This window comes from Mus caroli, chromosome 14, assembly GCF_900094665.2.
Source record: "Mus caroli chromosome 14, CAROLI_EIJ_v1.1, whole genome shotgun sequence".
Lineage (NCBI taxonomy): Eukaryota > Metazoa > Chordata > Mammalia > Rodentia > Muridae > Mus > Mus caroli.
In genome coordinates, this window is record NC_034583.1 from 52,004,853 (window position 1) to 52,017,862 (window position 13,010).

Sequence of the window (13,010 nt, forward strand, 5' to 3'; positions counted from 1 at the left end):
CCCCCCCATCCTCCACTCATTACATAGCTCTCATTTGCCTTTGAACTCACTATGTACACCAGGATGACCTTAATTCATTGAGATCCACCTCCCTCTGTCTCCCAAGTGCTAGGATTAAAGGCTTTCCTGATTTCTTAAGGTGACATTTATCTAATTGTCTTATGTAATCTACACATTTAGATTTGAATGCCATCTGCTTAAAATTTCATGATGCATCGCCTCAGCTAGTTTCTATAGTTTTAGTATGAAATAGCTATGACATTGTTCATTTCCTTTGTGATTTTTGCCTTTGGCCTAGGATCTTTTAGAAATGTAGCTGAATTTTGCTTTGTTTTCTTTTGTTTGTTTGAATCACAGTCTCCTGGAAGTCAACATTTAGTCCAGCCAGCCTCCTGGGTGTTAGCACACTTGTATGCACTATATGCACCATCAGGCCTGGCTGACTTAGTGGGCTGTCTGGTGTGAATTCTTCATAGTTTGTAGGGATTCACTTTGGCAATAGTCCATATGTGCTATAGCAGATTGTGTATTTTATGAACATTGTGTCCAGGATTTTGTCCACCTCTGTTGACTTTGCCTTCTAATTCTATTGTTTAGATCTTTAATAGACAACTAACTTCTTTCCTAACAAAAATTGAGGTGTAAGTCTTGCATGGGAGGGTGGGTGTACTGCATTCCCTGAGTTCTGTGTACTTTTGCTGTCTGTATTTGGATAGTATATTATTGATGCATAAAAGCACCATTCACCAAAGTTGTCAAGCTCATTAAAAAAAAAAAAAAAACCAAACATTTAGAAATTGAAAAATAATGCATCCAAACCTTTAAATATTGTGTTAGTCCAATTTAATAACGTCTTCACACTGTAAAGCCTGGAGATAGTGGATTACACTTTAGAAAAATACAAAGGCCCTGTTGATGATGTATGCAAATATGGACTTGTGTTATTATCACTTACTATTTCTAGGTAGGGAAGTGTGGAGCAGGATCAAGGTCTCTCCTCAGATGCTATCATGCTGCTGGTCTTTACTTTCTTCGGGTTTCATAAAGCCAGATAATTATCATCCTTATGGTTCATATTTAGACGAAAGCCTTTCTTGCTGCCCAGTTAACCCGAGCCCACTCACGGCATGAAAGGGACATAGGTAAGCGCTACAGTTTTTCCACTTTGGGGCTGTAATTATGTCTGATGCTGAAGAGGGGAAGTCATGAGTAAATGAGTGTTGGGAGTCAGAGCTAGCTAGCAAAGCTCAGCTTTGGGTACAGAGAGGGTGCCCTGGACTGCTGGAGGCTGTGAGGACACGGTCAGCCAGGGCAGCTGGCGGGGCCTCGAAGACTGAGAATGCAGGAATTTAACTTGAGCCATTGGGCAAGTGTGTGGTTATAGGATGGATAAGTTAATTAAATACCAGAACAGGACTTCCTGTTGAATATCTGGCAAAACCATGGATGTCTGGGCTGGGTAGTCAACCACCAGTTCAAGACGCATAGCTCCTACCTTTATAGTCAGCATCAGTGTTTCTTACCATTGAATCATTGAAAGCCAAGCCTCCGGTTGGTTAGTTGGTTGGTTTTCTATTTCAAAGCTGATCTTTAAATGTGAAATTTCACTAGTACAGTGCTGCAGGAGGCATTGGTGGTGGTGGGGTGCCGGCCTTCTGTCTCTTCTGTGCTTCCTGTGCACGTCCCAGTGCTCTTCTCCTGTGATCCGGGGAGGAGCCCAGGCATTCAGTGCTGTCTCTCCACTGCTCGGTCGGCTGCCTCGGACGGTCTGATAACGTGTGGTGAGGGCAGACCTTGGGCGTCTCCTCATCTGTTCTCTCTTCTCCTAAGGAATGATCTCCAGTCTCCCAACACAAGGGCAACCTACTGGGGACGAGGCCAGCGTCAGGCCTGGGGAGTTCTAGAAAGAGGGCTTGCAGGCTTTTCCCGATAGAAACTCTGATGGATAAAGTTTACCCAGTAAATATTGTTTTGCAATAAATTTACACACATATTCTGAAACTACTTTCAGGGTAGTATGTCAGGAGTGACATGGAAAACCCCCTGCAGAAGACTATTGATACTAAATGTTTCCTGACAATCACAAAATGGAAACATGCTCTTTACAATGTAAACAAGTTCTCGGGAGGGCTAGGCGGGGCAGGGGGGCGGGGCGGGCATGGTGGTACTCTGTAGTTTGCAGCATGAGACAGTAGTAAGGGGGGCTGGGGGGCGGGGGGCTGGCTGGCATGGTGTGGACTTGGCTTTGAAGAAGCAGGTGGGCGGAGCTTTGGATACCTGTGATGTGACAAGGGATAAGGGACATGCTGAACTCCCTTGGGAGATCTCAGCCAGAAATGATGTCTAGCATAGTGCTGTCGCAGAGAGGACCTTAGAGTCTCCCACAAGGGCGTCAGTGCTGGTTTGGGAGAGACTGAGGGGGCTCTGAAGAAAGTAAGTTTACACACAGACTACAGTAGTATGTAGCTTAACAGGGCGCTACCTTGTGCACATGCCATTTTTTCCTTAAGGAGTTTTACATATTAGAGTGTCTTCTTTTCTTGGTAGAACGTACATATAATTATTTATTTCCAAGTCAGTGCTTTGAAGCACTTGTATTTTTAAAATGTGGATAGGATTGAAGGAAAGAAGCTCAAAAACTGTCTAAGTTAGGGTTCTACTGCTGTGAGCAGACACCTTGACCATGGCAGCTCTTAGAAAGGAAAACATTTTACTGGGGCTGGCTCACAAGCTCAGAGGTTGGTTGCTACCTGTGACCTAACCCATTTAAAAATATTTTTATTTAGGTTTTGAGAATTTTCTACTTGCATGCAGTACATTTTAACCATACTCACACCCTATGGCCCAACTCCTCCCAGGACCATCATCTACCATCTAATCTACTTTTTCAGGCAACATACAACACAACAGACTATTCCTGGAACATTTAAACTTGAAACTTTTAACATAGTTTTAGTGTGTGTGTGTGTGTGTGTGTGCGTGTGCACACGTGGTGCAAGCTTGTACAGAGGTCAGGGGCAGCCTGCAGGAGTCAGGTCTCTTTCACCTGTAGTTTGAGGTCAAGGTCAGGTTTTCAGATTTGGCAGCAGTAAAAAATTTAACTTTTTACTATTTTTGTCTTTTCTTTTAGTTTTCCAAAAAAGTGGTAAATGCTCTCACACTCTTTATCTCAGATAAAATATGTGCCAAGTAGAAATTTATAGTTGTTGACCTGGAATGTTGGAATTACGTGTTTTGAAGATCAGAATTTTCCGGGTGGTTAGAAATTAAAATGCTTTAAATACTGTAGATTTTTAGTTTTAGAACAAGCTTGAAGAGCTCTGGCCAAATGCACTTTAGACACGTTCCTGTTTCTGCATTCATGAAGTGCAATGAGTGTTTTAAGAAGATAAACCGCCTCACAGCTCCTGCTCTGTCCGGGTCAGGTTTTGCTATCAGAGCTGCTTGTCCGACTTTCTGGGGAGCTCCAGCCTTCAGGCCTTGCTGGGGCTCCAGGAAGAGGTCTGGCCTTCTCGTGGGGGCTCCTGTGAGTTTCCTTCCTCCTCACCTGCTGGATTGCTTAGAGATACATCTACTGTGAAAACTGTAAGGACTGGGAGAAACATGTTTTTGTGTGCCTACCTACCTCCAATTCTGGACCTATCTCATTCTCCTACCGACATTTTCCCACATGTTCACCTTGCCAACCATTAATTATATGCTAATTGTGTACTTGAATACATAATTATAATCACTGTGTTTTATATTACCACTATAACACTGTTAGGGAGAACTTGTTGGGACATTAATGAAAAACAAAAACAAAACTTTGCGTGGGGATGGCTTTGTCACTGGATAACAGAATGCTTTGATGGTGGGTTGTATTTTCAAATGGCACAGCTGCCACCTACTCCCATAGCTCCACCTCCATCTGATGCAGTTAGCAGGATTATGATTCTTGGGGACAGAAGATGATGTTTTATCTTATAAAGAAAAAGGTATAATCCTATTAAAAAAAAAAAAAAGACCCAACAAGACAGCATTTCTTCAGAGGGACCAGCTGCAGTGCAGTGGAGTTTTACAGCAGGGGAGAGATTCTGCTCCCACCATCTCCAAGTACAGGAGGACATGGGCTTGTCTGTGGCAGAGCATTGGGATGGGTAATTTGGTGGATAAAATATTGCTAAACAGGAAGTGTCAGGGAATAGTCTAGCTAATCAGACCTACAGAATATTCGGTGGCCTTAATGGTCAGGCACCACTTGGGGTACTGATAAGGGGGTTTTGAGGACTCAGTCTTGAGTATGGTGGATTCTGGGTAAATTGTCTGCTGTGATTTGGAAATGGAGCATGTCCCAAATATTTGTTTGCTGGAAGTTTGGTCCTCTGTGTAGCAGTGTTGGGGTTATGGAACTTTCATTAGTATCACCCTATAAGAAATAACTGTGGTTTTTAAGGGACCTTGGTTAATTCCTGGGGTTGGTTGGGTAGGTTGTTATAAGAGAGCAGGCCTTTGCCCGTCTCTTCATGTGGGCTCTTCTGTACATGTTCCCACCATCTACCAGGAGATTCTCGTTATTAGAGCCACCTAGTCTTAGACTGCTAGTTTCTGAAAGTTTGATCCTAGTAAATTTGCTTTCTTTATAAATAAACACCCAGCCTCAGAGACCTTTTTAAAGCAAAAGAAAACAGTAAGCATGCTGATTAAGCAGGATTCTCCTAAAAGTGGACAATATCTAAATTAACATGGAAACCTAAATTCAGAGAGCTGGAACTGAGAAAAGAGAAACCTGTCCTCCCTACTCGCACAACAGTAACTTACACTGGCAGTTTATGGGATGAGTGAGGAGTTGGCTGGTATCGTTAGCATACTTCCTTTTTAATTTGCATTTTATCATTTTCTTTGAAGTATTTAAAGTAAAATAATTGACATCTAATGCTCACCCACTTATAGCATAATGGCAATTAATAGGACTAAGGTGCAGAAGTTCATAAGTGAGCTTAGAGGGATGTTGTTTGTGTGTCAGTATTGGGGTGTTAGTACAGTTGAATACTTAGAGGCCAGATGCTCACATTTTACAGGAAATTGGGGTTAAGTCCTGTGCTTGACCCTTGAGCCTTGGGGGAACTGATAGAATAAAAACTGTCCGGTTTTTCAATAGTATTTTTTTTTTAAATACCAAGATGGGCTAGAGTATAAGTTCCTAGAGAGCTGAGATTTCTGTTTTCTTTTTGACCAACGACTATACCAGTCAGAGGAAGGGCAGGCTGTCTGCAGATACTTGTCCAGTGACCTATCCCTTAGCTAAAGCCACGGAGTCTGGCTTGTGGTACTGATGCATACTGTCTTGTCATACGCACTGAAGCGTTACAGGCATCTTCGTGCACACCTTTAGTAATTCGGACTCCCCGTCCTTTCTCAAGCATTGCTGCCTTCCCGTCAGGAACGCTTTACTTTTGAAACACTGACCCGTTGGGTGTGTCCCACCCTCCAACCATGTAGAAAGCTTGGCAGGTCGATGGCAGCATTACTGCAGGACGAGGCAGCTAACAATCGAGCTCTCCCTGAACCCTAGAAACTTGTCCTGAGTTGGAGGATGCAGACCAGCCCTCCATGACAGAGCACAGGTGACAGTGTTGACCCTTTCAGCAGGCAAGAGAAGCCAGAAAATGTCATGGCGGGGAAGATGTGGCAGCAGGGGCAGGACACTGGTTGGTTGCATTACATCTGCACTTGGGAAGCAGAGATTGATGGACAGCAAGTGGGGCTGGAATAGAAAGGCCTCGCCCCAGTGATCCACTGAGGCTCCACCCACCTAAAAGCGTCCCAACCTTCCTGTACAGTGCCGCAGGATGGAGGCCAAATGTTCAAGCACGGAAGGGCATGAGGGAGTCTCACCTTCTGCATCACTTGTCTTTCTTCATCTCTGTCTTTGTGAATTTCCAAAACTGTCTCTTTCTTCATTAGGAATCGAGTCAGTTCCTCCTTACTCTGGCTCTTCTCTGTAACCGGGTCACAGGAAAGAATTGTTCCATCCGAAAAGCCTTTCAGAGTCCTGTGGCAGTCACTGCTCTGGGAATGGAGATAGCAGCAGCTGTGAATGAGCCCACACTCCAGTAGCTAAACTCCCACTCACCTGCCTCCGGTTTCTTAGATAACGTGTTTCTCTGTAGAAGGAATTTTAGCTTTCTTCAGTAAAGAACTTACTCACTTGAACTACATTATTCAGTTTTTCCCCAAGTGTATAAGTGTCATAGGATTAGGTCTAATTAGTTTCATGGAGAAAGCCTTAAATAACATGGACTTCATACCAAGTTCAAGCCTTGTAGTCTTCCAGGTTGGAAAAGTAAGAACATGAAGTTTATCACCACACTGATGTTTGAGAGTATCAGTCCAGTTTAACCCTGTCTGGCACTGTGGGATAGCACTTATCTCGGCATTTTAATCTTCTAGGCTCTTTGTCGGTTATTATGTGCACTTGAAAGTTAAGAGAGCACTTGAACATACTTGCTGGAAACAAAGGAACACAAGTCTTCCCTGTGGGGTTTAAATAGATTTGAAAGATCAGTGCCAATACCGTCACTCCCTCTAATCCTGTTTTTGCTTGTGCAAACCCTTATTTGACAGTCCTTCTTAAAATTAAATGGAATGCCTTCAGTCATGTTATCTTGTCAACTAAAATATTCAAAGGTTGTTTTTGCAGTATAATGAGATCTGCCATTCATTTTTTCCCCCACGCAATGTTACTTTTAAATTTCCTGACCCTGAAGTACACTTGTTGAGGTGGCTTATTAAGCAATTTACTGATGTATATATTGTTTTGTTTTATGAAGCCACTCCCAAAAGCTATGGTGTCTCGTCTCTGTGAATCTAAGAAGGTTTGCACAGCAGCAGAGATGCAACTTCAGGTATGTGTGTGCGCCTCATGCTAATGTTTTCCAGACATTATCCCATATATACTCACAATTTGAAGCTCTCGCCAGTGCTACACATTTATTACAATAATTATGATTCTGAACACCTTTCACCTCCGTTCAAGGAACTTGGCCAGAAGTTCCTTGACACATGAACTTCTCACAGTATCTGTATGAGGGTCACGGGAAATCTGAAATATGGTCATTTCCCATTTTTACCAAGGAAATCAAAGCCCAGCAGGGGCATAGAGCCAAGTGAGGGCTCAGACCCAACCATCTGTATTGTTACTCTTTTTCTGTTTTTTAAAACAAATTGTGGCCCTTCCTGTGAAGTTTAAACAGTAATTAGTTTTAGTTTTAGGATATAGGCAGTTTCCTGGGTTATGAGATGAAGACAGGGGCGATCTGATGAGCCACTGGATGCCAGGTCGGTTACCAGCTGTTCAGATATTTGTACTTACTGAGATTGTTTGTGGGAGTGTCTTGTCCTTATGTCTTAACAGTAATGAACAGTCTGCACACTCACCTTTGACCTCAGCGGCACTCTATCATGATCCAGTTAGCTCTTTCACATGGAAACTGGTCTCCAGTTGCTTTTGGTTTTTAAAAATTCTCTACCCCAAACCCAAAAACCAAATCCAATTCCTAGCAAGCAATAAATGAGCTCTATTTTGTTGTGTCTTGGTATGTATGCTACCTAGGGGTATAGTGTATGCCCGGAGCATGCAACAGGCGCTGGCTTCAGTCCCTGACTTTTTTTTTCTTTTCTTTTCTTTTCTTTTTTTGTTTCAAGACAGGGTTTCTCTGTATAGCCCTGGCTTTCCTGGAACTCACTTTGTAGACCAGGCTGGCCTCGAACTCAGAAATCCACCTGCCTCTGTCTCCCTAGTGCTGGGATTAAAGGTGTGCACCACCACGCCTGGCTAGTCCCTGAATTCTTTAGTGAGGAGAATGGTTATATAGCCATAACCATGAATTTTCATTATTCAATGGCCATGCATGTAAGTTCAATTAAAAATAATTTTAATTTTTTAATAATAGTATTACCTGGAGAAAGGCATTTTATAACTTCGTTTTGATTTTGGTATCTCAGTAATGGCTCAGGCTGGCCTAGAATGTGATTCTCCTGCCTCAGCCTTTCGGTGCTGGGATCGCATGTATGTGCATCCCTGGCGATGAAACCTTTTGATTTGCTTTTGAAGGTCTCATGGAGCTTTCTCTCTGAACCACTGTTCCAATGATTTTATTTTAAACCAGGAACCAACTGTTCTTTTCTGCCCATCCAAAAGAATAAGCCTGAGAGAGGGGAGCCATCCCCGATGATACATGTGGTATGCCCTGCTCCTGAGCTGCAGTCCAGACAAGCGGGTAAAGTTCCGAGGTGGTCTAGACGGTCTGTTAGACACTGTGGCACTCCTTTTGTCATGCACTGTCTCACAAACGGACTGAGTCCTTCTGTGTGATGCTGAGGCTTGGTTCCGGGAGTGCAGCAGCTGGGTGAGCAGGGTCTGGGCCACTGCTCTGTTACTGTGACACAACACCATGATCAGTGCTAGCGTAAGGAGCAGAGTCGTTTGGCTTACAGTTGAGAGCAATGGCAGAGCAGGCACAGTAGGCAGGAGCAGGCACAGCAGGCAGGAGCAGGCACAGCAGGCAGGAGCAGGCAGCCTGGAGTGTGCGTCCTAAACTTCAAGCACAAGTGATGTGGAGTCTAATTCCCAAAGCCCCCTTCCAGTGACCTACCTCTTCCAACAAGGCCACGCCTAAATCTCTCTAAACTAGGACGCTGCAAGTGTTCCTAAAAGTCCACATTTCCGTCGTTTCAAAGGCATAGTGGAAGAGACAAAGCTCTTGGATTCGAGCTTGTTTGTAGAGTAGGACAACAGTGTGCCTCCTCGGTTGAGGTTAGAATTAAGGTTCCATTCGTCACCATTTACTCTGACAGCTCTGGGCTCTGGGGCTATCGTTTTCCATTGTGACTGCTCATGACGGAACTGAGAGCGCAGTATTTAACTGTATGTTTGGATAACCAGCCTGAAGAACACAATGTTTATATTCAGAAAATGTCTGTACTCTTCCCCGGGAAGGCTTAACTTAGCTTTATAATTCACAAGCATAATTCTATATGTAGGCGAAGGCAGGGGCCAGAGGTCATTTACATGTTTTCTTTTATCCAAACTAATCCTCACTTCTTTCAAGTCAGCAGCTGGGCATCCTCTGCAGATTCCATTTCTAAGCCGGAAAGGCTCGCCACAGCAGTGTAATTGCACATCAAACTGTCTCTTTAAATAAAACACTGCAGCTTTCTTAGGAGGTAAATCCACACGGTGTTACCACTCCAGCACTCAGGTTAGATGTCCTGGTGAAACAAACCTCTTAGGAGGTAAATCCACCCGGTGTTACCACCCCAGCACTCAGCTCACATGTCCAGATTTTATGTCCACATTTTCTTTGGTGCTTTCCTCTGTCCCACGGCCACTTTCCTCCACTCGGAAGGGAGGGGTCTTCCCCCACCCCACCCCCGCTGCACCACCCCCCAGCTGCTTCCTTTGTTCTTTCTGATAGAGATCTGGCATCTGCTGTGGCCCTTGCTTCAAACTCTACAGCAGCTGCGTCAGGGGCTGCCCCTGCCCCTCCATGCTCCCCTGCACTAGATGTTTTCTGCATCCTTTTCTGTGCAGCCGTGTCACTTAGTGCTCCTTCCATTCTAAATGCAACGCTAGGACTCTGACCACCTCACACCTCTCGCTGATGACAAACAGGATCCAGGAAGAAACCAAACAGGATTTGTTAGATACAGGGACCACAAGCTGTAATTCGATTTTTTTATTTTAACATATTTATAACTGCTGCCTAATTCCAGTCTTGTGGCCACAAATTTAATGATGGATAAGGTTCAAAATTGAGCAGCAACCTTGATTATGGAGAGCTCGAGGGTACCCCTTTAAGCTCTTGACTGGTTATATATGGGGTTCAGAGTGTGTCTCAAATAACACATATTTATGTTCGTGAGTCTTTTCAGCTGTGGTTCATAATTGCCATTCTGGTGCACTTACGACATCTTTGACTGACCACATCTTAAATACAGGATGGACTACCAAAGCTAAACAGAGGTTTCTGTCTGCCCAGGTCTTTTATGCCGCCCTGGATCAAATCTACCATGGCCAGCATCCCTTGAAGAAGTCAACCACAGATATCCTCATGGAAACACAAGAGCAGTTTTATGGCTTGCCCTATGTTCCTGACACTGTAAGTCTGCATTTTAATCCATCATGCTGTGAATGGCTCTGCTCATTTCTCTAGATCACCATCAGTACCTCCTGGAGGACTTGAGATCCCTGCGTTTGTGTTGAAGTTGTCCATGGGCAGATGTGAGGAGCCTCCTGCTCTGTGCATTTTCTCTTTGCTCTTAGTGTGTCCCATTATGCCTAGGAACCCGGGATTAGTCAGTCTTCTTTTTAGTTTGTTTTTAATTACATATATATATGTTGAGACTCTCCTAGTATTCATTGCAAAGAGAACTAACATTTATTGAGTACCTTACATTATTCCAGGGGTTGTGCTATATTCTTTATATCCTGTCTTGTTTAGTGCCCTGCTGAGCTAGAGGGCAGGAGACTGGTTGCCATTTCTAAGTCCTACGTGCCTGACTTCATAGCACTGCTTTGGAAAAAGAACTCCAATTTCCCTCTTAAACCAGCATAGTCTTGTGAGTACTCGCCTCTCCTCGGGCCTACTAGTGAGGTCCTTCCCAGGATTAGAGAGTAACAGACTGAGATGGAAAGGCACGTTAGACTTTCTCTGGTTAGTCCCAGGTTCCCGTGGAAAGAGGATCAACTGATTGGCTCAGCAGTGTAGACTCATTTCTCATGGCTTCCCAGTTGTAGGTGTTAAGAACTCAGGGAAACTTGACACTACACTAGAATGCTTTCTAAGGATTTAAGCAGAGAGGGTATTAGTTGAGTCTTATAACCGGAAAGGTGCAGATGTGTCTGGCTCCAGCTAAACTGAATCTAGGTCTTCTATGACATCACTGCACATGTGTGTCTTCTCTGTTCTCAGCGCTGTTGTTCTCTGGGTTTGTTTTATTTCCCCTGTCCAGGAGGCGAGCTGGCCACAGGTGGCTTGAGATTGTATCCTTCCAACCTAGTCAGTCCAATAAGGAATTAATGCTAAGAGAATTCCAAACTATGGGAAGACAAAGTCAGGGCCAAGTTAAAGGATTGGGCATCAGTTGATGTTCAAAGACTAAGTTAATCATTAAATTGTAACTAGCCCCCAGGTCACTGTCTCCTCACTAGTAAATATGTTCAGAAATAATTTATATGCCATTTGAAGGACTATTTGACCTTGACAGTGCTCCAAGTCATTAGGTTCTTATTGTCTTAGAAGCTTAATGCTCTAAATATACAGAATCATGGCCCCAATTGCCTATTTTTGATCTTCTATCATTTATTATTCTAGCCTGTGATCTGTTGAACTCTTCAGTATACATGATAGGGATGAAGACAACCTCTTAACTATGGAAGACAGAATAGTAGCAGTTTCCTAGGTTTCAATAACTTACCTAATTTGTGAACTTTGTGGGGCTTCAGTGGGGTGTTTTTTGTTTTGTTTTGAGTTTTGTGGGTTTTTTCTTTTTGTTGTTGTTCTCACCAAATATTCTACTTAGCTTTATAAAAAAAATAATAATAATGCAAGTTAGGACTAAAGAGATGTCTCAGGGGTTAAGAGTACTTCCTGCTCTTTCAGAGGACCCAGGTTCAATTATCAGTGCCTACATGGAGGCTCATAGCCATCTGTAACTCCAGTTTCAGGGACTATGACACCTTCTTCTGGCTTCCATATTCTATAGGCTGGCTGTAAGCACAAACAAAGCACACACACACACACACACACACATACATACATACACTGGCGGGGAGGTGGGGTGGCAAAACACCCAAACAAAAAATGAAAATAAATAAGTCTTAAAGGAAAATTAATGCAAGTTCAGTTCCATACAAAATAACTACTGAGGAGTGCGCCTCATAAATAAACATAGATGGGGAAAAGACCGGACACTGTCCAGACCTACAGAACTAAGTGTGGCAGGGAACATGTCTGCCACTGTCCCTTACCCCGTGTCTTAGTTAGTTTTCCATTGCTGTGATAAAACAGCATGACCAAGGCAACTTACAAAAGAAAGCATTTAATTGAGCTTTCAGTTTCAGAAGGTTAAAGTCCACGATGGCAGAGTAAAGAAACAGCTGAGGGCTCCCATTTGAGCCGTAGGCACAAGGCAGGGAGAAGGGGCACACTGCAATGGCACAGTGCTTTTAAAACCTGAAAGCCAACCCTACACTGCCTGACACACCTCCTCCAACAAGGCCACACCTCCTAATCCTTCCCAAACACTTCCACCAACTGAGGCCCAAGTATTCAAACATATGAGCCTATAGAGCCTCTTATTCAAACCACCATAGTCATAGGCTTGCGGCCATGTCAAAATGCCAAATGCATTTAATCCAACTTCCAAAGCCCCCATGGTCTCTCACAGTCTCAACATTCTTTTCTGGAACTCAAGGAAATCTCTTAATCATAACCCCTGTAAAATGTAAAAGCAAATTCCGTACTTCCAACATAGAGTGGCACAGATTACACATCATACCAAAGGGAGGAGAGAGCACGGTAGGGACTTCTCTCTCACTCAGGCTGGTCCCCCTATTTGTGTGCCACTCTTCTTGGCAGTTATCCGATGGCTCTGATACTTCTTGGAAGCTCCAATGTAATCTAGGCTTCAGTTCCCAGCTTCACGCAATGACCTCTTAGGGCTCCATGCAGAGTCCCCTGCCATACACTGGACTCATTGGCTCTCCATACTCATGGAGGAGGATTCTACAGCCACTTTACTCATGCATCCCTCATGACCCTAACGCCAGAGCCTCATGGATGACACTGCCAAGTTTGAGTACCAACTTGGGGTGAGCTCTGGCATCCTTGACTTGCATACCAGCTTTGATTTGTTGTTACTTTTTAGGAGCAGAAAATTCCTCACGCTTGTTCACTAGTTGGAAGTTTAGCTGTGTGTCTTTCCCTCAGGGCACCACTCCCTTCATTCCATCTCTGAGCAGGCTC

The 13,010-nt window shown here is 43.9% G+C and overlaps 1 protein-coding gene across 1 annotated transcript in view; it reads left to right on the top strand.

Annotated features, from left to right (window-relative positions):
* The window catches only part of Mipep (mitochondrial intermediate peptidase), a 107,528-nt gene that overhangs the window by 44,715 nt on the left and 49,803 nt on the right, over nt 1-13,010 (top strand). The window contains exons 15-16 of the mRNA XM_021181536.1: nt 6,813-6,887; nt 10,023-10,142. Coding sequence (XP_021037195.1) covers nt 6,813-6,887; nt 10,023-10,142 — 195 coding nt within the window. The remainder of the gene's footprint in view (nt 1-6,812; nt 6,888-10,022; nt 10,143-13,010) is intronic.